The sequence below is a fragment of the Microcebus murinus genome, chromosome 12 (assembly GCF_040939455.1).
Source record: "Microcebus murinus isolate Inina chromosome 12, M.murinus_Inina_mat1.0, whole genome shotgun sequence".
NCBI classification, from domain to species: domain Eukaryota; kingdom Metazoa; phylum Chordata; class Mammalia; order Primates; family Cheirogaleidae; genus Microcebus; species Microcebus murinus.
In genome coordinates, this window is record NC_134115.1 from 13,282,908 (window position 1) to 13,309,271 (window position 26,364).

The 26,364-nt window shown below is 40.9% G+C and overlaps 1 protein-coding gene across 6 annotated transcripts in view; it reads right to left on the minus strand.

Annotated features, from left to right (window-relative positions):
• Window positions 1–26,364, minus strand: part of SLC35D2 (solute carrier family 35 member D2) — a 52,622-nt gene extending 26,258 nt beyond the window's left edge. The window contains exons 1-8 of one of the 6 annotated variants that reach the window (XM_076008560.1): window positions 26,142–26,184; window positions 19,251–19,460; window positions 18,296–18,385; window positions 15,831–15,864; window positions 13,581–13,667; window positions 10,960–11,027; window positions 4,324–4,395; window positions 3,368–3,436 (exon numbers count right to left, since the gene is read on the minus strand). In XM_076008560.1, the coding sequence (XP_075864675.1) occupies window positions 3,368–3,436; window positions 4,324–4,395; window positions 10,960–11,027; window positions 13,581–13,667 (296 nt within the window). In that variant the 5' untranslated portion in view covers window positions 15,831–15,864; window positions 18,296–18,385; window positions 19,251–19,460; window positions 26,142–26,184. Of the gene's footprint in view, window positions 1–3,367; window positions 3,437–4,323; window positions 4,396–10,959; window positions 11,028–13,580; window positions 13,668–15,830; window positions 15,865–18,295; window positions 18,723–19,250; window positions 19,461–26,141 lie in introns of those variants that run through there. The other 5 variants (XM_012787230.2, XM_076008559.1, XM_012787233.2 and 2 more) reach the window with 5 other exon arrangements.

Here is a 26,364-nt window from a genome sequence, read left to right on the forward strand (position 1 = left end):
ATCTTCGACAAAGCAGACAAAAATATACACTGGAGAAAAGAATCCTTATTCAATAAATGGTGCTTAAACTGGATAGCCACATGTAGAATACTGAAACAGGACCTACACCTTTCACCTCTCACAAAAATCAACTCACGCTGGGTAACAGACTTGAACTTTAGGTGTGAAACTATTAGAATTCTAGACGAAAATGTTGGAAATACTCTTCTAGACATTGGCCTAGGCAAAGAATTTATGAAGAAGACCCCAAAGGCAATCACAGCAGCAACAAAAGTAAACAAATGGTACCTGATCAAACTAAAAAGCTTCTGCACAGCCAAAAGAAACTGTCAAGAGAGCAAATAGACAACCCACAGAATGGGAGAAAATTTTCACAAGCTACACATCCAATAAAGGGCTGACAACTAGAATCTATTTAGAAGTCAGAAAAATCAGCAAGGAAAAATCAAACAGCCCTATCAAAAAATGGGCAAAGGACATGAACAGAAACTTCTCAAAAGAAGACAGAATAATGGCCAACAAACATATGAAAAAATGCTCAACATCTCTAATCATCAGGGAAATGCAAATCAAAACCACAATGAGATATCACTTAACTCCAATGAGAATGGCCTTTATCAAAAAGTTCCCAAATAATAAATGTTGGCATGAATGTGGAGAGAGAGGAACACTCTGACACTGCTGGTGGGATTGCTAACTAGTTCAACCTCTGTGGAAAGCAATATGGAGATACCTTAAAGCAATACAAGTAGATCTACTATTTGATCCAGCAATTCCACTACTGGGCATCTACCCAAAAGATCAAAAGTCACTTTATGAAAAGGACACCTGCACTCGAATGTTTATAGCAGCACAATTTACAATTGCAAAGTTGTGGAAACAACCCAAGTGCCCATCAATTCATGAGTAGATTAATAAAATGTGGTATATGTAAACCACGGAGTACTACTCAGCTTTAAGAAACAATGGTGATATAGCACCTATTGTATTTTCATGGATAGAGCTGGAACCCATTCTACTAAGTGAAGTATCTCAAGAATGGAAAAACAAGCACCACATGGACTCACCAGTAAATTGGTATTAATGGATCAACACCTAAGTGGACATATAGGAAAAATATTTATTGGGTGTCAGGTGGGGGGGAGGGGGGAGGAGATGATGGGTATATACAAACATAATGAGTGAGATGTGCAACGTCTGGAGGATGGTCACACTTGAAGCTCTTACTCGAGGGGGGGTGGGGGGCATGAGCAATATGCGTAACCTTAACATTTGTGCCCCCATAATATGCTGAAATAAAAAAAATTGAAAAATAACCATCTTGATATATTGAAGAAAAAAGATAAATTGTATGTCACTTTCTCCAATTAATCTGCCTTTTTCAGTCCCTTATTTTTATTTTTATTTTTCTTTTGAGACAGAGTCTCACTCGGTCAACCGGAGTAGAGTGCAGTGGCATCATCATAGCTTACTGCAACGTCAAACTCCTGGGCTCAAGCGATCCTCCTGCCGACGCCTCCTGAGTAGCTGGGAATATAGGCATGTGCATCACACCCAACTAATTTTTTCTATTTTCGGTAGAGATGGAGTTTCACTCTTGCCCAGGCTGATCCCAAACTCCTGAGCTCAAGCGATCCTCCCGCCTCGGCCTCCCAGAGTGCTAAGATTACAGGTGTGAGCCGCCATGCCCGGCCGCATATGACTTTATATAAATCTTTCCAGTAGCCAGACTTGAGGGTACGGGCTTTGCCATTACACTGATAAGTTAGAACAATAAAGCCATTGATAATCTCATCAGGATCTTCAGCTGGTCATCTCTGTTGAAGCCAAAGGAACGCTGAAATACTCTGGTTTGCTTAACACTCTGATAGATGAACAGGCCCACGGGGCCTTTCGGTTCCTTCTTTAATGAACCTTCAGAGGGCAGAAAGAAAGCTCCCCCCCTTATCCCCTTATCTCCTGTGGCATCTTTCACAGAGCCCCTCCCTTGTCAGCCCCTTTACTCATATGATCTCATTCCAGCAAAAGTCTTCGCGGCTGAAACAGGCTCTGAGCGCGGCTGTTCAGCGTGGTGCTGGCACTGTACCAAAGACGTGAAACAGAGCGCTGACACCAAAGACACGAGCCGTCAAGGGGACAAACTCAGCCCACCGTTAAGACAGGGAGGAGGGAGGTACGGATGAAATGGAAACATTATTAATAATAATGAAGCTTGGTCTACACAAGGGACTGAATACATTTACAATAATAAACATCATTATCATTGCTAATAATACCTGTCACCATCTAGAGTATATTTTTTTCACCTATTTCTTTTGCTTATCGTCTGTCTCCACCATCTAGAATGGAAGCTCCACGAGGGGAAGCATTCTTGTCCGTTTCGATAATTGCTGGACCCCCACTCCCAGCAGGAAGCCTGGCATACCTCAAATGACCCTGTGAGGTGGCTGCTATTTTAATCTCTGTTTTACAGTTGAAATAACTAAGGCACAGGGAGGTTAAACCACTCTGCCCTGACTATACACCCAGCAAGTGCGGAGCCTAGAATAAGGTCCAGGCATCCCGCTCTGCAGAGGACACTCTCACTTAACACTCAGTTCATGATCCAGAATCCTCAGGTCAAAATGAGTTAACAAAACAAGTTTAACTGAAATTCCTCCAACCTTTTCTTTCTTCCCTTGACTCAAGTAGATGTATTTTCTATTGCCACCTTTACAGATGAGGAAACTGGGGCACAGAGAGGCTGAGAAACGTCTGAGAAAGGCAGAGCTAGTTTTGACTGAGGGAACGAAACCGAGCACATGCATCCCCACCGTGTTATAACAGACAGCGATCTGAGGACACGCTTGCAAATGCAGACTTGGAGCCCCTCATTCCTGCTCTTGTGGATTAAAGACTAAAGCAGTAGTCAGGCACCAGTATTGCTCATATTCCAAACATACCATGCATTTAGTGATAGCATTCTACCACTGGAAACAGCGACTGCTAAGGTATCATGGGATACTAAAACAGATCAGCGTACAAGGGCTTTAGAAATCTGTTATTATTAATCAAATGCCTAAGAACTTCTCAAGTAAAAATTTTTATACTGAAGATAAACATTCAGCAATTGCTGATTTTTGTGGAGCAAAGTTCTAGTAACATCTTGCAATGCTCTCTCTATACATTCTCAGAAATGTCCTGGCCAACAGGAGACCCAGTTTGACTTTCACAGGAACACATGGGGATTCCACTAACTTCAACAGATTTGTCTCTTGGATGCCCAATTCGGCTGCAGCCAGATGGAAAATGAAAAACTGAGGACAGGGCTGGGCCTATTGTCAAAGACACAAAGAAGTTATTGAGCAGAAACAGTCCAGAGTCTTACCCAGCTGCTATGAAAGCCCCAAGAATGATGGCAAAGACACTGACAATGATGTTCAGTGAATACTGCTTCCTGTGATAAATAAATAAATAAGAAAGGGGAGGGGGAGGAGAGGGAAAAATTTGAAATATAGGTTATATTTTTAAACATATAAAAGACATTTAAAACATAAAATAGACATTAACAGTTTTATAGCTAAAACCTAATGGACAAGGCTTTATGTAGAGAAAGCACTGAAAGTGTGTCTAAGTCAGACTAAATTTACATTGTTTCTTAGTTTTCTTAATCTAATTATAAACTGATTTGTGTGTTCTCACTAGAGAGATGCTGGGACAAAATATAGAAGAACTCTTGCTCAAAGGTCTAGGTTGCACGGACTTATAATGAGCATTAAAAGATTTAAGATAAAATTCAATACTAGGGCTTAAAACATTGGACCATCAACCAAAATTCATTGCTAAATAATCTTCACAGCAAATTCAAGAATCACTGTTCTGGATACGAGACTCTTCTTATGAGAAATTTTTATACCAACACTACAAAGATTGATTTATCCTGATGTTATATCATAATAGCTGCCTCAGAATTGATATCCTGCACTCCTGTACGCACACATGGGAAATTTTTCTGCTGTATTCCAAAACTACCGTATATTCCATCCGGCTCAGGAAACAGATTTACGTCTGTTTTGGAGTGGTTTCTTTTTTCCTTTTTTTGCAGTTTTCTACCACAAACATGCATTACTTGTCAAAGGTAAAATTACAATGTAAAAAATCCCTCATTAAGTTCTTAGGGAATCACAGAAACAGGCAGTGGCTTTTAAGTGAATTTGTCCTTAAGTTATTGCAACTAGCAATTCAAATTGACTATTTGGAAAGATGACTAGATGGTGAGAATTTGCTGGGGAAAAATAATGTAGGGGCTGGGGACACATGGACTGGAGGAAAAACAAAAATCACCCGAGTATGATGGTTTCCAGGAGCAAAGTAAGTGGAATGGTAAATTTCCTGAGGACGGTGAACATCGGCAAGCTGTCAGGAAAAAATTCAAGTATAACATCAGAAACCAAGTGTGGGTGGGTTTTTTTAAAAAACACATTTTTAATTAAGCATACTAATTTTACAAATTAAACACATATAAGGAATTAACCTCAATTCTCACAGGTGCCATTAGCAAAAAACATTAAATAATAAAAAGAAATGAAAATTAAATTATTTTACCACTTTCACTTATCAGCCACTTAAAACACCATACCATCCAACTGCTACAAAGATTGTGCTAAAACTAGTTCACAGTGTGAACCAATACATCTTTTGACAAATCAAGCTGGGACTATGTATGATAGTAAGTGGTCTTAACCTTTGACCTAATTATTTCTTGTTGGGAAACTTATCCTAAGGCAGTAATCCAAAAGAAAGAAAAAAACAGGTGCATAAATGTTTTCACTGCGGCATCTTTGGGAAAAAATCAGAAACAGACTAAATGTCAGACAACAAAGCAATGTCAAATAAATTATGGCACATTTACCTAAGGGAACATGATACACATAATTCCATAATACAAAGACTATTGGAAAATAAATACTAAATTAAAAAAAGGATACAAAACAATGTAGTTTAGGACTCTAACGAGACATTCTGTGTATGGAAAAAGACTTTAAATGAGTGTTTCAACTTGCATGTTAATCACTTCTCAGCCTTCTGGCTAAAATCAAGTGTAAAATTGCATATTAAAAGATGAAACTGTGGGCTATTTTTTTCCTCCAAACTTTATGTAATGAGGCCACATCGCCTTAAAAAAGATATACTTAAGAACCTTTCACCCACTCGTAAACACCTAGAGATTCCAGGATACAGCTCAATACACGGCCAACAGACTGAGAAGACAGTGAGCTGGGCGAGGAGAGCCAGGGGCAGAGGGACCACCGGGAGGGAGAGTGGGCAAGCCCGTCCTGTCCCGTGAGACCTGAGGATGGGCTTCACATCATCGGTGACACTGTGTCCAGAGAGCAGGTGAAGAAAGAATTTTCAAGAACTTTATATCCACACTTAAAGATGTTTTATGAGACTTGCTTAAATTATCTTTCTCAAAGCAAGCAACAACAGAAAAAGTCATATATTTTCAACGAAGTTCAAAAAGCTGATTTTTAGATGATGCCTTTTAAAAACAAAGAATACTTAATGGTATTAATTAAAAGCTGAATGATTTCCCCCTAAGATCAAGAACAACATCAGGATATTCATTCTCATCACTACATCTATTCAACATTGTACCCGAGGCTCTAGACAGGGCAATTAGGCAAAAAAACAAATGAACAAACATCCAATTTGGGAAGGAATAAATAAAGCTATCTCTACTTGCATAGAGAGCTCTTATATAGAGAAAGTCCTAAGGGAGCCACTAAAAAAGTATTAGAACTGATAAATGAGTCAAGCAAGTATACAGGAAACAAAATGAATACATAAAAATCAACTGTACTTCTATACACTAGCAATGAGCAATCCAAAAATGAAATTAACAAAGCAATTCCACTTATGATAGCATCAGAAAGAGTAAAGTTCTTAGGAATAAATTTAACAAAATAAGTATAAGACTGTGTGCTGAAACTGACAAAACATTGTTAAAAGAAATTAGAGGGGACCTAAATAAATGGAAAAATACTCCATGTTTGTTCATGGATTGGAAGACTTCATGTGAAAATGGAAAGATTGTCCAAATAGACACACAGGTTGCTATAGTTTGGATATGTGAGCCTCCAAACCTCATGTTGAAATTTGATCCCCAGTGTTAAGGGTGGGCCTAGTGAGAGGTGTTTGGGTCACGGGGTCAGATCCCTCATGAATAGATAAATACCCTCTGGTGGGGGTGGGGGCAAGTGAATTCTCACTCTGTTAGTTCCCATACCCTGACACCTCCTCTCTCTCTGTCTGTCTGTCTCTCTCTCTGTCTCTCTGTCTCTCTCTCTCTCAAACACACACACACACACACACACACACACATCTTCTCACCATGTGATGCAATTTCTGTATACACAGGCTCCCATTCCCCTTCTGCCATGAGTGGAAACAGCCTAAAGCCCTCACCAGAAGTAGATCCTGGTGCTATACTTCTTGTACAGCCTGCAGAACCGTGAGCCAAATAAAACCTCTTTTCCTTTTTTCTTTATAAATTACCCAGCATCGGATAGTCCTTTAAAACAACACAAAAGGGCCGGGCGCGGTGGCTCACGCCTGTAATCCTAGCACTTTGGGAGGCCGAGGCGGGCGGATTGCTCAAGGTCAGGAGTTCGAAACCAGCCTGAGTGAGACCCCGTCTCTACCAAAAATAGAAATAAATTAATTGACCAACTAAAATATATATATACAAAAAATTAGCCGGGCATGGTGGCGCATGCCTGTAGTCCCAGCTACTCGGGAGGCTGAGGCAGTAGGATCGCTGAGCCCCGGAGATTGAGGTTGCTGTGAGCCAGGCTGACGCCACGGCACTCACTCTAGCCTGGGCAACAAAGTGAGACTCTGTCTCAAAAAAAAAAAAAAAAAAAAAAAAACAACACAAAAGGACTAAGACACAGATTCAGCACAATCCCTATCAAAATCTCAGCTGGTGTGAGTGTGTGTGTGTGTGTGTATGTGTGTGTGTGTTTGTGTAGAAATTGACAAGCTGATTTTAAATAAATAAGGAAATGCAAGGGAACCAGAAAGCCAAAACAATCTGAAAAGAGAACAAAGTTGGTATACTTACACGTCCCAATTTCAAAACTTACTCCAAAGCTATGGTTATCAAGACTATCTATTATTGGTTTAAGGACACATCTATAATCAATGGACTAAAATACAGTGTCAAGAAATAAATCCTAACAATTATGGTCAAATGATTTTCAACAAGGGTGCCAAAACAATACAATTGGAAAAAATACCCTTTTCGACAAATGGTGCTGGGACAACTGAACATTCCATGTGCAAAAGAATGAATTTTAACTCCTGCCTCACACCATATATAAAAAATTAACCAGGAGTCAGGCACAGCGATGCATGCCTATCATCCCAGCTACTCAAAAGGCTGAGGCGGGAGGATCACTTGAGGCCAGGAGTTCAATGCTGTAGTGTACATCTACACCTACGAATAGACACTGTACTCCAGCCTGGGTAAGACCTCAACTCTAAAAAAGAAATTTTTTTTAAGATTAACACAAATATATCAATATCCTATATCCTAAATATAGGTTCTAAAACTATAAAACGGGCCGGGCGTGGTGGCTCACGCTTGTAATCCTAGCACTCTGGGAGGCCGAGGCGGGCGGATTGCTCAAGGTCAGGAGTTCAAAACCAGCCTGAGCGAGACCCTGTCTCTACTATAAAAACAGAAAGAAATTAATTGGCCAACTGATATATATATATAAAATTATCTGGGCATGGTGGCGAGTGCCTGTAGTCCCAGCTACTCGGGAGGCTGAGGCAGTAGGATCGCTTGAGCCCAGGAGTTTGAGGTTGCTGTGAGCTAGGCTGATGCCACGGCACTCACTCTAGCCTGGGCAACAAGCGAGACTCTGTCTCAAAAAAAAAACAAAAAAAAATAAAACTATAAAACTCTTAGAAGAAACCATAGGAGCAAATCTTTGTGACCTTAAGCTAGGCAAAGTCTTATGTAAAACACCCAAAAGCACAGGCAACAAAAGAAAAAAATAGATAAATTAGACTCCCTCAAAATTAAAAACTTTTATAAAAGGATAACAAAATGTGATATATATATATATATCATGTATATGATATGTATATATATAGATGTATATATATGTGTGTATATATATAGATGTATACACACACACACACACACAAGGAACATTATTCAGCCTTAAAAAGGAATGAAATTCTGATGCATGCTACAATATGGATAAACTTTGAAAACATATGGTAAGTGAATAAGCCAGACAAAAAGGAGAAATATTGTATGATTCTACCTGTATGAGACATCTAGAGTAGGCAAATTCATAGACACAGAAAGTGGAATAGCAATTCCACCAGACGCTAAGGAGAATGAGAAGTTATTGTTTAATGGGTATAGGGTTTCTGTCTGGGATGGTGAAAAAGTTCTGGAAACTTTTTCACCACCATGCTTCGTGCTGATGGCTGCACAATGTTGTGAATATATGTAATGCTACTGAATTGTATAGGTATAAATGGTTAAAATGGTAAATTTTATGTTATGTATATTTTACCCTAATTCTTATTTAAATTTTTAAAGTTTAAAACTTTGGTGCCTCAAAGAACACACTATTAAGAGAGTGAAAAGATGGCCGGGCGCGGTGGCTCAAGCCTATAATCCTAGCACTCTGAGAGGCCGAGGTGGGCAGATTGCTCGAGGTCAGGAGTTCGAAACCAGCCAGAGCAAGAGCGAGATCCCCTCTCTACTATAAATAGAAAGAAATTAATTGGCCAACTAATGTATATAGGAAAAAATTAGCCGGGCATGGTGGTGCATGCCTGTAGTCCCAGAATTGCTTGAGCCCAGGAGTTTGAGGTTGCTGTGAGCTAGGCTGATGCCACGGCACTCACTCTAGCCTGGGCAACAAAGCGAGACTCTGTCTCAAAGAAAAGAAAGAAAAGAGAGAGTGAAAAGACATCTCACAGACTAGGATAAAATTTTGCAATTCAGATACATAATGAGGGAACCGTATCCAGTACATAAAGAGGAATTGCTGAGCTGTTTTCCAACAAGGCTTCTTTACATCCCTACCAGCAATGTATAAGGATTATAAATTCTATACATCCTTGCCATATTTGTTGTTATCTGTCTTTTTAATAAAGGTTTTTTTCTCTTTCTTTTTTACCAGGGAGACACAGCCTTCGGTATAAAACTGGCCTGAGCTGGGACGATTTGAGCATCAAAAGAAGTATTTCCTTAATGAATTGAAACATATCAAGTAAATGAGACAGATACATGAATGAAAGAGAACCAACAGCCCAGAAATAGACCCACACAAATACAGTTGACTGATCTTTGACAAAAAAAGCAAAGGCAATTCAATGAAGAAAGGATAATGTTTTAAACTAATTGTGCTCAAAACTGGACATCCATGTGTAAAAAGACTGAATCTAGACACAGACCTTATACTGGTCACAAAAATTAACTGAAATTGGATCACAGACCTAAAGGTACAACACAAACTATAAGGCCAGCTGTGGTGGCATGTGCCTGCAGTCCCAGCAGTAGGGAGGCTGAGGTGGGAGAGATGGAGGCTGCAGTGAACTGTGTATGATCAGGCCACTGCACTCCAGCCTGGGTGACAAAGCAACACCCTGTCTCTAAAAAACATACTAATAATGATGATAAGGTTTGGTGATGAGTTTCAAAGATGACACCAAAAGCACGATCCATGAAAGAACAGCACTGACTGTGGAACTTCACTAAAATGAAAAACTTCTGCTCTGTGAAAGACTGGGTTAAGTCAATGAAAAGATGAGCCACGGAGTGAGAGAAAATATTTGCAAAACCCATATTTAATAAAGGAGCTTGTATCAAATAAATAAAAATCTATAGGTTCATAATGATAGGAAAAAACAAAGACAAATAAAAAACAACCCTTACTAACCACCACTGAAGGTGACAGGACACTCATTTATTAGTCTGAACATTTATAAATAAAACTTTTATCCTGCCTTTCCTCTACAAAATGGTGAAAATTTGTCTTTATTGAAAAAGTTTAGAACATAAGTGTGGAAGGTCAGCATTTTGCAACTTGCAAATAAATAGTGGCTCTCACAATGATCACTAATGGCCACTAAAAGCATTAGGGGAAAAACTGATGGGGAACTTTGTAAGGAAGGGACCAGATTGACCCTTAAAATCATTAAAAGTAGACGTGATCAATTTAATATCATTCAAAGAAGGATAAGCCATTATGTGCCCTATAAGCAAAGGGCCCTGAAATAAATGCAGATGCAAGTTCCAGAAGTAGACAGCACACACTTGAAAATGTCTGTCATTTATTTTTCCCAGAACCAAACTTAACCTACACCAAACCTGACAGAATGTCCTTGGTTTTATAAAACTGGTATGAAACCAAAAGTTACACAGAACTATATTCATAAAAACGAATCTAGATAAATCATACCTTCTCTACCATGATGACCACAGATCTCATATTCTATATTCAGACTTCAATATAAGAAAACATATAAGCTTTATAACATTCCTAAAAACACTGGCAAATTAAACTTATGTTAATTAACACATTAACTGCCATGTGAGTTGTATTTAACTCACGCTAGTTTTGAATATGTGACTCATACATCTCTTTACCTTAGGAGCCGTGAGAACTATTTTTCAAGTTGCATATAACTCATGCACAGAAAACAATAAAAAATTTTTCATTAAATTAGAAAATATCTCTTTGTTTTTAAAGTTTTTATTCCATTTTCATAATAAAACACTGTGGCCCCAAGGAAAATCTTTTATTTCTAGTGTAGCAGTCAATGTGTTAAATTACTATTATAGCCATCTATATGTACTTTGATTTGAAAAATCATACTTGGTCTTTGTACCATTAGCAGCACGTGGGTAAGGAAGCTCCCACCAGCCAATATCCTGCACTCTACCTTAATTTACTCGTGCTTGATAATCCACTTATGTGGTTTCCAACGTAGAGGAGAGGCAGAGGAAACAGCTTCAATTAAAAAAAGAAAAAAGATTTGGTTAGAACTCCAATAAGCTTTTTCCTTCACATATAAAAATGATGACATTTCACAAAAGAGAATATCCAAATAGGCACTAAAAAACGAAAAGGTGCTCAACCTCATCAGTAATCAAGGAAATGCAAATTAAAGCCCATAAGGGGCTTACTACACATCCACCCAATTAGGAACATTGAAAATGACCGGCACACCTAGGATTGGCAAGAATGTAAAGCAACAGGGACTTTTGCGCACTTTTGTCAGGAGTGTGACTAGGTACAACCACTTTGAAGAACAGTCTGACATTACTTACCAAAGTTGAAGCTATGCATACCCTAGGAGCCAGCAGTTCCACTCCTCCATGGACTCCCTCACCCATGTGTATGTGCGGTTATGGACTGAATCGTGTCCCTCCCCCAGATTCATATCCTGAAGCTCTAACCCCCAATGTGACTGCATTTGGAGATAGGGCCTTAAAGGAGGTAACTGAGGTTAAATGAGGTCATAAGGGTGGGGCCCTCATCCGATAGGACTGGTGTCCTTAGAAGAAGAAAAAGAGACATCAGGAGTGCATAAACATGGAAGAACAGCCATATGAGGACATGGCAAGAAGGCAGCCTCACCAGAAATTGACGTTGCTAGCACTTTGATCTGAAACTTCCAGCCTCCAGAACTGTGAGAAAATACATTTCTGCTGTTTAAGCCACCCAGCTTGTGGTAGTACCTGGTTATGGCAGCCCTGACTAACACATGTGCACCAGGACCAAGCTATAAGTTAACTACAGGAATAGTGCTTTTTATTTTTCTGGCCTCTAAACTGGGAACAACCCAAATTACCACAAACAGTAAAACAGGTAAGTAAACTGCAATATATATATACACAAAGAAAATAAAAGAATACAACTACACACAATGTAGACGAATCTTACCATAATAATATTAAGTGAAAGAAGCATTATGCAAAGGAATATATAGAGTTTGATTCCCTTCATATAAAGTTCAAAATCAGGTAAAATTAAACTATAGAATTTATGGATGCATCCAAATTTAGAAAAATTACAAAGAAAAAAAGAGAATTATTGTTTTAAAAGTTAGAAGAGTGGGTAAGGAAGACTTTGTGACCCCATTTCATGACCTAAGTAATGGTATACAAGGGTAATTATTCATTCAACTACACATTCAGGTACGATGCCTTTTCCTCTATGTATAGATCAGATTTCACAATTTTTATTAAAATGGTTAAAAAATTATACTATATTATAAAATAAATGTAATCAAGTCCAGCAATATTCTGATTTTCTCCCATAATGATTAGGTTGATATCTTTCATATACATCAAATTTTATTTTTCTTTCTTTGTGGATAGCCCTGATTATTAATGCTGTAAGCATGTGTTTATTTGGTCTGTCTGATAAATAATCCAGTGCTAGATGCCAGCGTTTTTCCAGACATTAAAGAAATAGCAGTGAACAAGCCATGTGGGGTTCTCACCCTCAAGGAATTGACAGTCTGGTTTAAACCCAAGCGCCATCATAATCCATGTAACACCACCTGTTGTATGGCATCCGTCTAAGAATTAAGTGTCTGCCCTGACATCTGGCACCAAGTAACTCTTCAATAAAAGTTGATTCCATTCTACACTCCCAGGAAAGCATGGCGGAGTTTATGTTTCTAGTTCTATGATGGAAAACATTGTCTTTCTATGTACATAAAATTGCATTCTTCATTCTACTTACAGCTTTTATCAATCCAAACTAAAAATGAAAACTGAAAACAAGGACCAGCAAACTGGGATCCAAGGGCCAAATCCAGCCTAGCTCTTGTTTGTGTAAACAAAGTTTCACTGGAACACAACTATGCCGATTCACTTATGTGTCACGTAGGGCTGCTTTCACGCTACGGTGGCAGAGCTGAATAGCTGCGACAGAGATGGTCTGGCCCTTCACCAAAAATGTTTGCCAGTCCCTAATTCACAGTTTTGTCATTTCATTTCTGAATAGTATTTATTTAATGTCAATTGTTAAGCATGTACTTTTACTATGACTGCGTTACATAAATGGACAACTGAATGGCACGCAATCTTTTTTTTTTTTTTTTTTGAGACAGAGTCTCGCTTTGTTGTTCAGGCTAGAGTGAGAGCTGTGGCGTCAGCCTAGCTCACAGCAACCTCAAACTCCTGGGCTCCAGCAATCCTTCTGCCTCAGCCTCCCGAGTAGCTGGGACTGCAGGCATACACCACCATGCCCGGCCAATTTTTTCTATATATATATCAGTTGGCCAATTAATTTCTTTCTATTTATGGTAGAGATGGGGTCTCGCTCTTGCTCAGGCTGGTTTCGAACTCCTGACCTCGAGCAATCCTCCCGCCTCGGCCTCCCAGAGTGCTAGGATTATAGGTGTGAGCCACTGCACCCGGCCTGACATACAATCTTTATTAAGAAGTTTCTACCCAGTGCAAGCAGGCAGTGTGTACAGAAATGGACCTATACTCTAAAACCAATTTGTAACTCTATCACAGCTATATCTACTTTTCATCACATACATACCTTTACAGGGATTTTCTTGTCAAAATCAGGGAAATGGATTATTTTATTTAGCTTGGACACATACAGTATCATTATGGTGGCTGCCATCTAGAGAAAAGGGGAGAGAGAAATTTCAGGGAAAATGTCTTGAAAGATTGCTTCAGTTTCAAGGACATCATCAGAAAAAAAATAGATTTATCAAAAAGAAATACAAAAAAAAATCCATTTTCTAGGTCCCAGAAAAAATAACTATATCTTAGAATATTAAAATTGTTCTTCTTGCCATTGTATGGATTCCATCAAAACTACAGGTAAAAAGCATAACATCAAATAGAGTCACACACATACACATTATCTCAAGGGGCTCCAGGAACAGTGACAGAGGGAGAAAAGGAATGGTGTCCCTGACAGTGACTAGAGTGAAGACAGTTAGTGAGGCCACACATTGACCCTGGACCGTGGAAAGTAATATCCACGTCCTAAGCATATGGTCACCTTCCCCCATAAAGGTGAGAGAACAATTTTAAAAGAAGAAACTCCACACAAAAACACACTTTTTTTTGCTTGTTTTTAGAGACAGGCTCTTGCTCTGTCATCTAGTCTGGAGTGCAGTGGCAAGATCACAGCTCACCCTTACTGTAACCTCAAACTCCTGGCATGAAGCCATCCTACCAACTCAGCTTCCTGAGTAGCTATGACTACAATCATGCACCACCACACCTGGCTAATTTTTCAGATTTTTTGTAGAGATAGGGTCTCACTGTGTTGTCCAGATTAGTCTCGAACTCTTGGCCTCAAGTGATCCTCTCATCTCTCCCTCCCAAAGCACTGGGATTACAGCACCACACTTGGCCAAAATAAAAAAAAAAAAAAAATTGATAGCAGCTTCCTAGGCGAGTTTTAGAACTTACTCAATTTTCTCCATATTAGGATGCAAAAATTTAAGAGTTCCTTCAACATGATTATAATCCTAAATCTTATGGTAGATTTATGTAAGTCAAGTTGATCCTGAATTACAATTGTACTTTGTATTTATGCCTCTTTATAATTCTTAGAGAAATACACTAACACATTTAAAATAAATGTAATTCAGACTTTTAAAATCAAATCTGACTGGCCTCTTCCATCAACAAATTGCAAATCAGAAAGGCTTTACTTTAATTGAGTATAAACCAATGCATTAAAGAACAGTGAATTTATTTGAGTTGGGTATTACAAAGAGTCCATTATCATATACTCACTGATCTTTTTCAAAAGTGCTTTTTGGCTACATATTTTTATGTTGAAACATAATTTTTTTATTATAAGGAAACATTGGTTTCTCATTGTAATTTTTTCTTCCTAAAATGATGTTCCAAAGAGTTACTTATTAGCAAAACATTTATCCAGAATAATGTTAATAATGTTAATATAAACGATGGACTTTTCCAGATTCACAATTAAAAATTTAGTTAACAGGTACAATTTTCTGTTAATTTTAAGCTTTCCCCCCTATAAATTAAAGCAAAACCAAAAAGCCCTTGATGCGTGTTACTGCTTGTCTGGAAATCAGCAGCATACCCCCAAACAAATAAATGCACCACACATTAATATTAAAGGGGGATTTCAGAAACAGCCAAATGAGCTGAGTTTGAAACTTATCCAAGCTCATCTTCGTACTTGAGAGCAAAAAATCACAACCTGCAGGCAGCAAACTGCAAACATGTCTTGTTTGGCCCATATGGAGTTTTGTAAAAATTTGAATCAGTTGCCAGCATTCACGAATTTGGAAATTTAATGTAAAAGTTCAAATTTCTTCTTTCCCTTGAAATACCTCCCAAACTCTGATAATAAGGGCATGGAGGGTCCCATCTCATCTCCCCAAACCTTTTCCCACAGGCACAATGGCTTAAGCTAAGCATCTGGTGCACACTTTCAGTAGGACTAGTATTCTTCCTCTTCCACCCTGGACCTCGACCCACTCATTTGTTACTCATCAGGCCTTGGAGGCTTTGTGTCTTGTGGTCCCTGGCTTTAGAGTAATTAATTCAATTAATATAAGCTTATAGTTAAGTAGCTGTTTTTCCCACAAATACAACTGTTCCTAAATTATATTATATATATATATTTTATATAGACAATATTTTATGTTGTGTCGCCAACAGTACTACGATCTGCTGGTCCTCTGCCAGCTGAATAAATTTGTAAACCACAGTCTTAAACAAAAGCACTTAAAATGTCTCATGTACACTGATGACTAATTAAAGAGGTTAATTTAATTTTTTCACTTACCTGTCCAATTCCAAGGACAATTGGTGAGGGGAAACTATAAAGAACATAGAATAACACATCATTTTAGAAATATATAAAAATTTAAAGATAGTACATAATATATGACAGGAGTTATTAAAGTCTTAGACAATGAAAACTTATCAAATTTGTTCACTTTTTATCTGTTCATTTTTTTCATTTTTTCAACAGATTGTTGCTAAACTTAGTAATTTTCTATCGTCCCTTGAGACAGATTGTCATTATATTGATAGACAACATGATTGTGTATGCAGAAAAAACAAAATAATCTGTTGATAAATTATTAAAATTAATAACTTTAGAAAGGTCACTGAATACAAGATGAATATATATTTTTAAATCAGTTACATATCTATATACCAGAAAGAAACAAAGAAAATGAAAATTTTAAAGCCATCATTGATAACAGCGCCAAAAAATACATTAAATAACACTAACTGGGTATTTTATGATAGTAAGGAAACATTATTACTTTTTCAGCTATGAAATAGTTTTGGGTTTTTTTTTTTTAATAAAGGAGCCATTATTCTTGAAATGCACATGATGGTATATTTTTAATTTGCTTCAAAATAATCTGGAGATGGTGGGAGTGAGTGGCAGAGGAAAACAAATGCAAAAAAGGTTGTTCAAAATTGGTGACGGCTACATGATAATTCATTATACTATTATTTTTTAATAACATACCCAGGAACAAATCCAATCAAAGATTTGCAAAAAAGACTTCTATATGGAATATTATAAATTGATATTAAAAACATTAAAGCAGACCTAAATAAAGGTCATGGGTTGGAAATACAATAGTGTAGTGAGGTCCATTATCCTCAAAGTGATCTATAAAATAAATGCAATCTCAGCAGAAATACCAGCAAGAAATTTGCGGAAACTGACAAGCTGGTCCTAAAACTGAACAGAAAGATAAAGAGCAAAAATCACCCAAGATGATCTTAAAAAAGCACAAAGTTGGAGGAATGACTCTAATGGACGTCAGGATTCATTTCAAAGTTACAATAAATGAGACTGTGTGGTATTTGCACAACGCTAGTCCGGTAGGACGACAATGTGCAATGAACTGCAAGGGACAGTGTTCCAACAGGAACAGAACAGAGATCAGGGCAGACACATGCATATATGGACACTTGATTTATGACAAAGATGACACGGCAAAACAGTGGGGAAAGATGGTCTTTCAACAAATGGCACTGAGTAATTTGGGTATGGAATTCGGACCCCCTACCTCACATCATACTAAACAAGGCAGCACATCACTCCACCTGCTCATCCACTGCTCAACTCTTTGCCGGCTCCCATTCTCTCATGCTACTAAAAAGGCTAAATACCATCAAAAAACTCAGTCCTCAGGCTGTATGTCAGAAACACACCTGTCTTGGATAGGGTTTAGAGAAGGGAATGAAGAGCAAAATTACCTCATCAGAGAAAACAGAATGAATGGCTGGACAGTACCATCGTGAGAATAAAATTAACTCTAGTGGATTCTGGGTTGTGCCACCTATACACCCCCTCCGGACGGAAGGGCTCATTCCCCAGCTGGATCCTTCCCTTAAGCAAGCTGCCTGACAGTAGCACATCCACTTCCCCACAGAAGTCTGCAGTCCAACTGCCAGTCCATAAAGGGGTACAAAAGCCAGGGGCCCCACCCCAATTCAGGACAAAACTCCGCAGAGCCATGCCAGTTTGAGTTCCTGGGACCAGGCCTTTATTGTGACTGTATTACAGCCCAACTTCTCCCTCTGCCTAAGCCTGCTTCCCCCAAGTGTACTGGGGAAGAGGACTCCTCAATGCACTTCCCACACATCTCAGGGAATAAAACTTGCACCATTAAGCAAAGTAACAAGACAACAGTCTAAACAAACAGTAAAACACAGCCCGGGAGCGGTGGCTCACGCCTGTAATCCTAGCACTCTGGGAGGCCGAGGCGGGTGGATCGTTTGAGCTCAGGAGTTCGAGACCAGCCTGAGCAAGAGCGAGACCCCGTCTCTACTACAAATTAATTGGACAGCTAAAAATATATAGAAAAAATTAGCCAGGCATGGTGGCACATGCCTGTAGTCCCAGCTACTCAGGAGGCTGAGGCAGAAGGATTGCTTGAGCCCAGGAGTTTGAGGTTGCTGTGAGCTAGGCTGATGCCATGGCACTCTAGCCCCGGCAACAAAGTGAGACTCTGTCTCAAAAAATAAATAAATAAACAAACAGTAAAGCAATAACAACAACAAAAAAGGCTTACAGAAGATAAGGCAAAGAGCCTGGCCTAGAAGAAAACATAATAAATGGAAGAGAAGGAACTCTATAGAATACCTTAGTAAGAATAAGACATCAATAAGGCAAGAGTTTAAAATCGAGTTGATAAAAGTCAATGGAGATGAGCATACGAATCTAAGAAAACACTAATTGAGGACCAAAACAACATGACTGCCACATGAATATATTACCTTTAGAAACATCAAGGAATCAAGGGCCACTGTTGAAAATTGAATTACCAACACCTGAGGTAATCACAGCAGGCTGAGAAAAAAGACAATCTAAAAGATAAATAGATACAGAAGACAGACAATATCATATAGGACTAATCACTGTGCCTGGAATACAGAAAATTATTAATACATCCCATAACTTTAAATCAAACTTTATTCCATAAATAAAGTTGCATAACTGTCTTGAGTCATTAAACAGTTCAATAAAGAAAGAAGATGGGCCAGTGCTGTGGCTCACACCTGTATGTAATCCCAGGACTTTGGAAGGCCAAGGACAGAGGATCACTAGAGGCCATGAGTTCAGGGTTCAAAACCAACCTGGGCAACTTAGCAAACCACTACCCTACAATTTAAAGTTTTTATTTTAATTTTTAAAAAAAGAAAGAAAGAAGATGATTCAAAGATAAAAGAGAAATTAGTTTCCCTGACATGAAGGGAAAAAACTAAACTGAATCTTCATATCTAAAAGCACAAGGTGCTACAGAAAAATCTATTAAAGAATGCTCAACACAATTAACATAGTAATAGCAGCCATGAATTTTCCATAAAAAAACCTGAAAAGGGAATGCCACTAATGGGGAGTCAAATCAAAATCATGAACTTGGCAATGGAGACATTGTGGTAAAAGAACTATTGATGGCTACAGTATCCATTTAAATATATAGAACAGATTCAGACAAGGATGGGGTTTATAATTACTGTGTGCTACATTATAAAACAAGATGTGGAGGGCAGAAGAGCGGGAAGGAGTTGTAAAGTTTTCCAACAGCGGTGAAAAGAAAAGACAGACAGAGAGAAAGAGTGGAGCCAAACAACGTGGCTTTATTTAGTGCTCCCAGACAAGGTTCTGGGGCCCCAAGAGAGGGGGACCCCAGAAGTCACCTCCGTTTGAAGAGGTTGCAGCCTTTTATACCGTTTGGGCGGGCTACGGACTTTTGGCGGGAAGAGCTGGGGCGACCTTTGGTGGTCATTGAGAAATAGGAGGGGCTGGCGGTATTTGCAGAATCCAGGAGCCGAAACTTTCTTATCCGGGTGGACATCTGGGTGTGGCACCTCTCCGCTGGCCTGGCCTGGTGGTTTTGTCCTTGGTGGGTCTGGTCTCCTGAGCCTTTTCTTTTTTGACCTAGGGAGAGGAGGGGGCCTGCCACCAGCCTTATAGGAGTTGCACTCGGTTTCATCTTTCATAGCAGGGAGATCATACATGTTACCAACAATTGAAACGGGTTTAAAATAAACATAATGACTTAAACTTAATGTTTTTCACAACCTTTTAATCTTAGAGGTATCTTTGAAGAAATAGTAACCATTGTAGTGAAGAAAATATATTTGAAAGTCAACAATTCTTTGAGTTGAACTTCAATTTCTCTTTTCTCCATTCACCTCAGTTAAAACTGAATTTCATACAGATGCTATTGCAATCCCCACTGTAAGCCTTCCAATGCAGCCAATGTGACTAGCATTGCGATGACCCCCAACAGGATGCAATGCGAAGTTCACAGGGTCAGCTATTAAGTAGCCTTGCCAGAAAGGTTTAAACTGAATGGAATCAAGCCTCTCAGTGTAACTTTCAGTTAGAGGACAGAGGAAAATAAGTTAATTAAGACTTCAGAAAATAAATCAGACAATCCACAATATGTGACATTTAGAAAACAAATAACCCAGGTTTTTCAAAAAGTTATCATGGGTGGGGGCGGTGAGTGGAATGGGGACTTTTCTAGTTTAAAATGAACTAAAAAGACATAAAGTATGCATTGCATAAGCCTTGATTGGGTGTTGATTAAAGTATTAAAAACAATCATAAAAACATCTTTGGGACAATTGAGATTATGGGGGGGGGAGAATTTTCTATCTGAGGAATGTGAGCCCCTTCAAATTATCAGGCACTGGAACGAAACAGCAGTCAGATCACTCCCCTCAAGCTAAATAATTACCTCTTAAAGCCACTTGCCATTTGGGCTCTAGACTAACTAATCCCAAAGTAGTCATAAAATGCCACACACCCTATGGTCCAGCAGTGTATAGTCAATCGCTCGCCAACGTCATCCCTGTAAACCAGTGAGAATTCCTGACAACAACTTTTATACTCGCTCCCCTTCCTGATTTGTCCTTTTTTTCTTTAAAAACTTGAGCCTCTCTTGGTGTTCTCCACAGCACTCCCCAAGGCAAACTGGAAGTGTGTCCCAGGCTGCAGTCCTCAACCTTTGTGTCTAAACAGACTCTCTTTAAATTAAATTCCCACTTTTTTCATTATTTTAGGTGGACACTCTGAAAGAAGCAGAGAAAGGGGCTATATGTGGGATCAAGAGTGGGGTTTTGTTTGCTTGAGAAACATGAGCGTGCTTTTGCGCGGATAGAAACAGAGGCCACTAATGCCAGAAAAGAGGCAGGGAAGAGGAAAAAAAACATTTTTAAAGAAAAAAAGGACAAATCAGGAGGAGGAGCGATTACAAAAGTTGTTGTCAGGAATTCTCACTGGGTTACAGAGATGACATTGGCTAGCGACTGACTATACACTGCTGGACTATAGGGTGTGTGGCATTTTATGGCTACTTTGGCATTAGTCTAGAGCCCAAAGACAGACGAGTGGGCAACCAGAGACATGCAGAAAGCTTGACCTGCCACTGGGAGAAAATGCTCCCTCCCTTGGAGCCAAAGGAGAGGAGGGGCCCTCATTTGATGGTTTCTATTTTCTCAGTAAAGGATCGGAGAAAGAAGAGGGTGGAAGGGGACATGGGAAGCCTTCCAGATGAATGAGAAAGTGTGAAAGATTCATTTCTGAGACAAAGAAAGCAACCAGCAGATACTAAGGAGGGCCCCAAGAGGTTCCTGATCATCAACTGGAAGTCACACCAGCCAGCCCAGATCAGGACACTCGGAGCTGCTAGAGTGCTGAAGGAAGTGAGCAGATGACAAGCGCAAGCCCAAGGGTGCTCTCAGCAGGCTGAGCAGAGGAGCGATGCCAGGAGGGACAGATACAACCGGAAGTAAGTGAGGAGGAGGCCCTGCGAGGTCAGGGAGTGGATATCGTGCAGTGGAGGTCTTAGGGGTGTGAACTAAAATAAAATCTTAAGTCCCCCAGCTAGCTGAAAAATGGACCCCCTCTTGGCCAAGGGGAGCCCAGAAAAACCTTAGAGCTGAGTTGCTGGCCATGAAGAGAAGGGAGGTCAGATATCCCTCATCATGCCCCCTCCCTCTCTTTTGTTAGAGTTATTCTTTGTAAAAATAAGATACTAATTCATTAACGGGCCTAAGGCCATGCAAGACAGAACTTAAACCACACCTGCAGGTCATCACTTCACTTAATAGATCGCTTGAGTCTAAGTGTATGTGTCATGGCTTGTCTCTGATTAGTAGACATCCTTAAAACATTCCAAGCCTTAGATAAAGCTTCATTTCTTTAACCAATTAAAAATCAAAGAATCTTTAAGCCCACCTGTAAGTCTCCCCCCTCTTCGAGATATCCTGCCTTTTTGGGCCAAACCAGCATATGCCTTCTACGTATTAACTTATGATCTTGAGTGTAATCCCTGTTTCCATGAATGTATAAAACCAAACTGTAACCTGGCTACTGTGGGAAGGTTTTCTCAGAACCTCTTGAAAACATGTGCTCTGGGCTGCAGTCACATACACTCAGAATAAACCTCTTTAAATTATTTTGCAGAGTTTGGGGTTTTTTTTTCCGTTAACAGGGTGGCATGTTTACTTGTGAGGACAGGGTCCCGGGAGCAGCCGTGGGAAGTGGAGCACAGGAGAGTTTGTTGGAGACCAGAACAGACCGTGATGGTTCAGTGTGCAGATCCTAAAGTCTCTAGAAGGCTGACCCAAGTCCAGGTGGAGGGGAAGACTGTCTTCACTAAATCAATCACCAGGAGCCAGTACAGAGGGGACACAAAGGATGGTAAAGCCAGTCTCAACAGAGCATGAGCAGTAGGGAGCTAGGAGACCCACGCCCACCTCCTGGCCAAGGCTAGGAGGAGCCGGGGGAAGAAGACCCAGCCCCATCTACGGGAGTGAGGGGGCAGAGTCAGGAGAGAGCCAGGATTCCATTAAAGTAAGAGACAATTAGGGGTTGGTTTTGTTTTTGAATATAGACTTTCAGTTCCCACCAATGAAGACTCCGATTCAGTAGCTTTTTATAAAAACTCTCCATGTGATTACTACCAGACTACCAGGCACATTTGGAAACCAGTGTGTTAAAAGATCTCAAAGTCCAGGGATACATAATGAAGCAAATGCACACAGCAAATCCTGACCAAATATTTGTTGAACTGAGTACAGCTAAGGTTGATAGATATTTTTATTAAACATCATTAGTAAATTCTTTCATGTCATAGAGTATGATATTAAAATGGAAAAAAAAAAACCCACCCAACTCTTGACCACCTGCACAGCCCTCATGAATCTGATCCTGAAAGACCAAGAGTGTGACCAACCTAGATGGCCACAGACGCCTAGATGGCCTTCCCCTCTAACACCAACAGTTCACATTCTTCAAAGGCCTCTCTGTTCTAGGTGAATCTGGCATTCAAATGAACTAAAACTAACAAATAACTAAGACCACCCATCAGTTTGCACTCCAGCCAGAAACAATCTGCCCAAAATGGAAGGAAGAAAAACATCCCCCAGCTACATTCCCATGACCCTGTGACTTAGATAATTACCAAAGGTCCTTTCTTTATCCTACAACACAACATTCTGTCCTCAAACAGCTAGACCAGATTTCTATGGTTTATTGTTGTAACCACATCACCCCAACCCTCCTCCCCTCAAAAATTTGTGCCTAAAGTATTTTGAGAGGAGAGAATGAACTATATTATTTGAACAGTGTTCTCCAGTTGTATAATATATTATTAATATGTTGCAGAAATGTGAAATGTTTACTTACAAGGTTAATAAGGGTCTGCGCCTCCCTAAGGCAAAAACTCTGTTTTCTCCTTCAATATGGAACTCAGAATTTTAAAGAAGGAAAGGTTAGAGTATATGATGTCTCATATATTAATTCTTTCTGGTTGGACACTGCCCTTCACCCTCAGAGCATTGGCCAGTGTTTACCGTCACTTGCTTCCAACAAGAGGACACGTGTTCTCAGAGGCACTGACTGCTGTGCCCAGTTGGCACTTCACTGACTCTAGAGAAGAAAGTGAAGACTTATCTTCAACCTGCATTTGAAATAGGTACTGGCCACTCCCAGACAAGCTCATTAATAGCAGTCTCTTGTTTTTTTATTGTAGGTGTTTTTCTTTTCTTTTCTTTTTTTGTTAGCTTGCATTGTATGTGTTCAATGATCCAGGTTTAGGAACAGTATGTACCTGTTCCTTTCTTTGAGGCAAGCTTTGTGTTTCCCACAGACACCAAGCAACATGTTGCAACACGCTGGCAGAGGCCTTATAAAGAATATCAACAGCCATAGGATCACCAAAAAATATCCCAAACCATCCGTTTCTCTCACGTCTGCTGCCACGGCCCACCCAGTCCGAGCCTAAACCTACAGCACCGCAAAGGCTTCCTAGCCCCTCGCCCCGCTGCTACTACCATCGGTTCTCCACCCAGCCACCAATGAAATCGTTTTAATCACTTAAATTATGTCAGGTCACTCCCTTACTAAAACCTTCCAAGGGACTTCCAATTGCATTTACACTCAAACTGAAACTATTTATCCACAGAATCCCTGCTTCCATCTTGGTCCCCCAATATCTGCTTTCAACACAGCAGCCAGAGGGATTTAGATCCTGTCACTCCCCTGCTTGACAGCTCCCATGGCCCCACCTCACTCAAAGCGGACACCAGGGCCCTCACAGTGGCCTCCAAGGCCCTGCACAGTCTAGTGACTCTCAGATCCCACTCAGTACCATTCCCACCCAAACTCTTCACCCTTCCATGCCTGGAATGGCAGGTCCTGCTTTCGGCATGGCATTGCCACAGCATTGCATTGCTGAGTCAGGAAGTCTCAAAACAAAGCTTCTAATTGCCCTGATCAAACAGGATAAAAGCAGGCCAAGTTCCAACCAGTTAGAACCAAGAGAGAAACTGCCCCTTCCATGAATATTCTTCTCCTGGGTTAGCCCACTGCTTAAATAGACAACAGGAACCAGGGGCTGGTCCTCCTCTGCAGGGGCCGGTTCTCTTCTACAGGGAGAACTTGCCTCTGCTCTGCCTGTGAAGTAGACTTTCTAACTTTCGATAGCTTCTGAATAAATCTTGCTTTCCCTTTCTTTTGTTGGCTCGCTCCTGAATTCTTTCTTGCACAAAGCCAAGGACCCACTTGGACTTCAAGTGGCTCCCAGCATTCACTGGGAGTCACTTACCTGTGTCACATGCCCCAGCTGGCCATGTGGCTCGCCCGAGTCTCAGCTCCAATGTCACCTCTTCAGTGAGGCTTCACTGATCACACCACCTAAAACTACAAACTCTCTCCCACTCCCCAATACCCTTTCCTGCCTTATTTTTTTCTGCAGAACACCGGCCACATCTGACATGTTACTCCTTTACGTATTGGTTACGTATTGGTCCACTAGGATGTAAGCTCCCTGAGGTTGGGGATTTTGATCTGCTCTGTTCACTTTGGTTTCCCAAGTGCCTGGAACAGTGCCTAGCATATCGCAGGTGCTTAGTAAATACTACTGAATGAAAGAAGGATCTGATTCCTGCCTTCCCTGCCTACTTCCCTCTGGCACTTACTCCCTCAGGTCCAGCCACAGTGACCTCTTCCTGTTCCTTCAGCAGACCAAGCCGGTACCCACTTCCACATCACTGCTCCCTTCCGTCCGGAATGCTCCATGGTAACTACTCCACCCTAGGCACTCTCAGATCCTATCTGAAACTTCCTTGTTTATTCAGGAATCTACTCGTTTATTTTCTGTCCCCACCACTGACACTGAAACAGCAGAGCAGGGGCTCTGTGCTTTCCAGGGCTGCTTCCCTGGTGCCTCAGTGGGCTCCGCACATAGTAGGCTCTCAGTAAATGTCTGTTGGGGGTGTTACTGACCGAGTTCACGTGGGTTTCAGTTTTCTCAAATCTAAAATAACAAAGCTGAAGACACTCTCTTAGGTCTCTTTGGGTTCTAAAATTTTGATGTTACATTTTTGTGGCACAGTAAGTATGGTTTACAAAGAGCCCTCATTTACGACAGCTCCTGCAAAGCCCTGGAAGGTAATAACTGGGTTGGAATTATCCATTTACATTTGAAAAAAAAGGCTGACTATAGGACTGGCCACGAGAGACGGGGCCATTAGCTGGCGGAGCTGGGTCTAAATCCACAATTCTTTCAGTGCTGCTACTAAACCAGCAGAATGAAACAGGATTTTCTAGTCCTTACAGCTAAGTTCAAGGAAGAAGCACAAATTTGCTGGTTTACTTCACACTAATCCCAAAAAAGTACACCATGTGAACTTCTAATTGTCTTCCCCGAGCTGGCTGGTCATTTGAGAACGAATGGTCAGTCAACACAAACAGACCGATCGGCTCGGGACTAATCCGACCGTTGAACATCTAGATTTGTATAAGGAACCGCTCACTCTGTAACGCACATCTGGCTCGCATTTTCAGCTCGATGGTGTGTCTGAAAGCACGTGGCCGTGGCGTGGCCGTGGGAGCGCACCGCGGCGGGGCGTCCCGCAGCAGCGCGCCCTGTGCCGGGGCTCGGCAGGAGGAGACGGACTTTGTCAGGCTGTGTTCGCGTGCAGAAAGTTGCGGCGGCCCGCGAGGCCCCGCGACACCGGGGCCAGCGCGCGGGCGGAGGGCCGGGCGTGGCCGCCGCGCTCCCGCTCCCCGAGGGCGCCCCGCCGCCCGCCCGCCCCGCCTCACCCGTAGGCGGTCAGCAGCGCCTTGTTGACCAGCACGAGGAGGAAGGAGCAGGTCCCGTAGAAGAGCGCCGACAGCAGCTTGGCCAGGCGGGACGGCAGCCGCGCCGCGCCCGGCTCCTCGCCCGCGCCCGCTTCCTGGCCGCCGGCCGTCATGTCCCGCGGCCGCGGTGACACCGCCGCCCGCCGCCCGCCCGCCCGGCCGCGCACTGGCCCGGCCCTGCCCG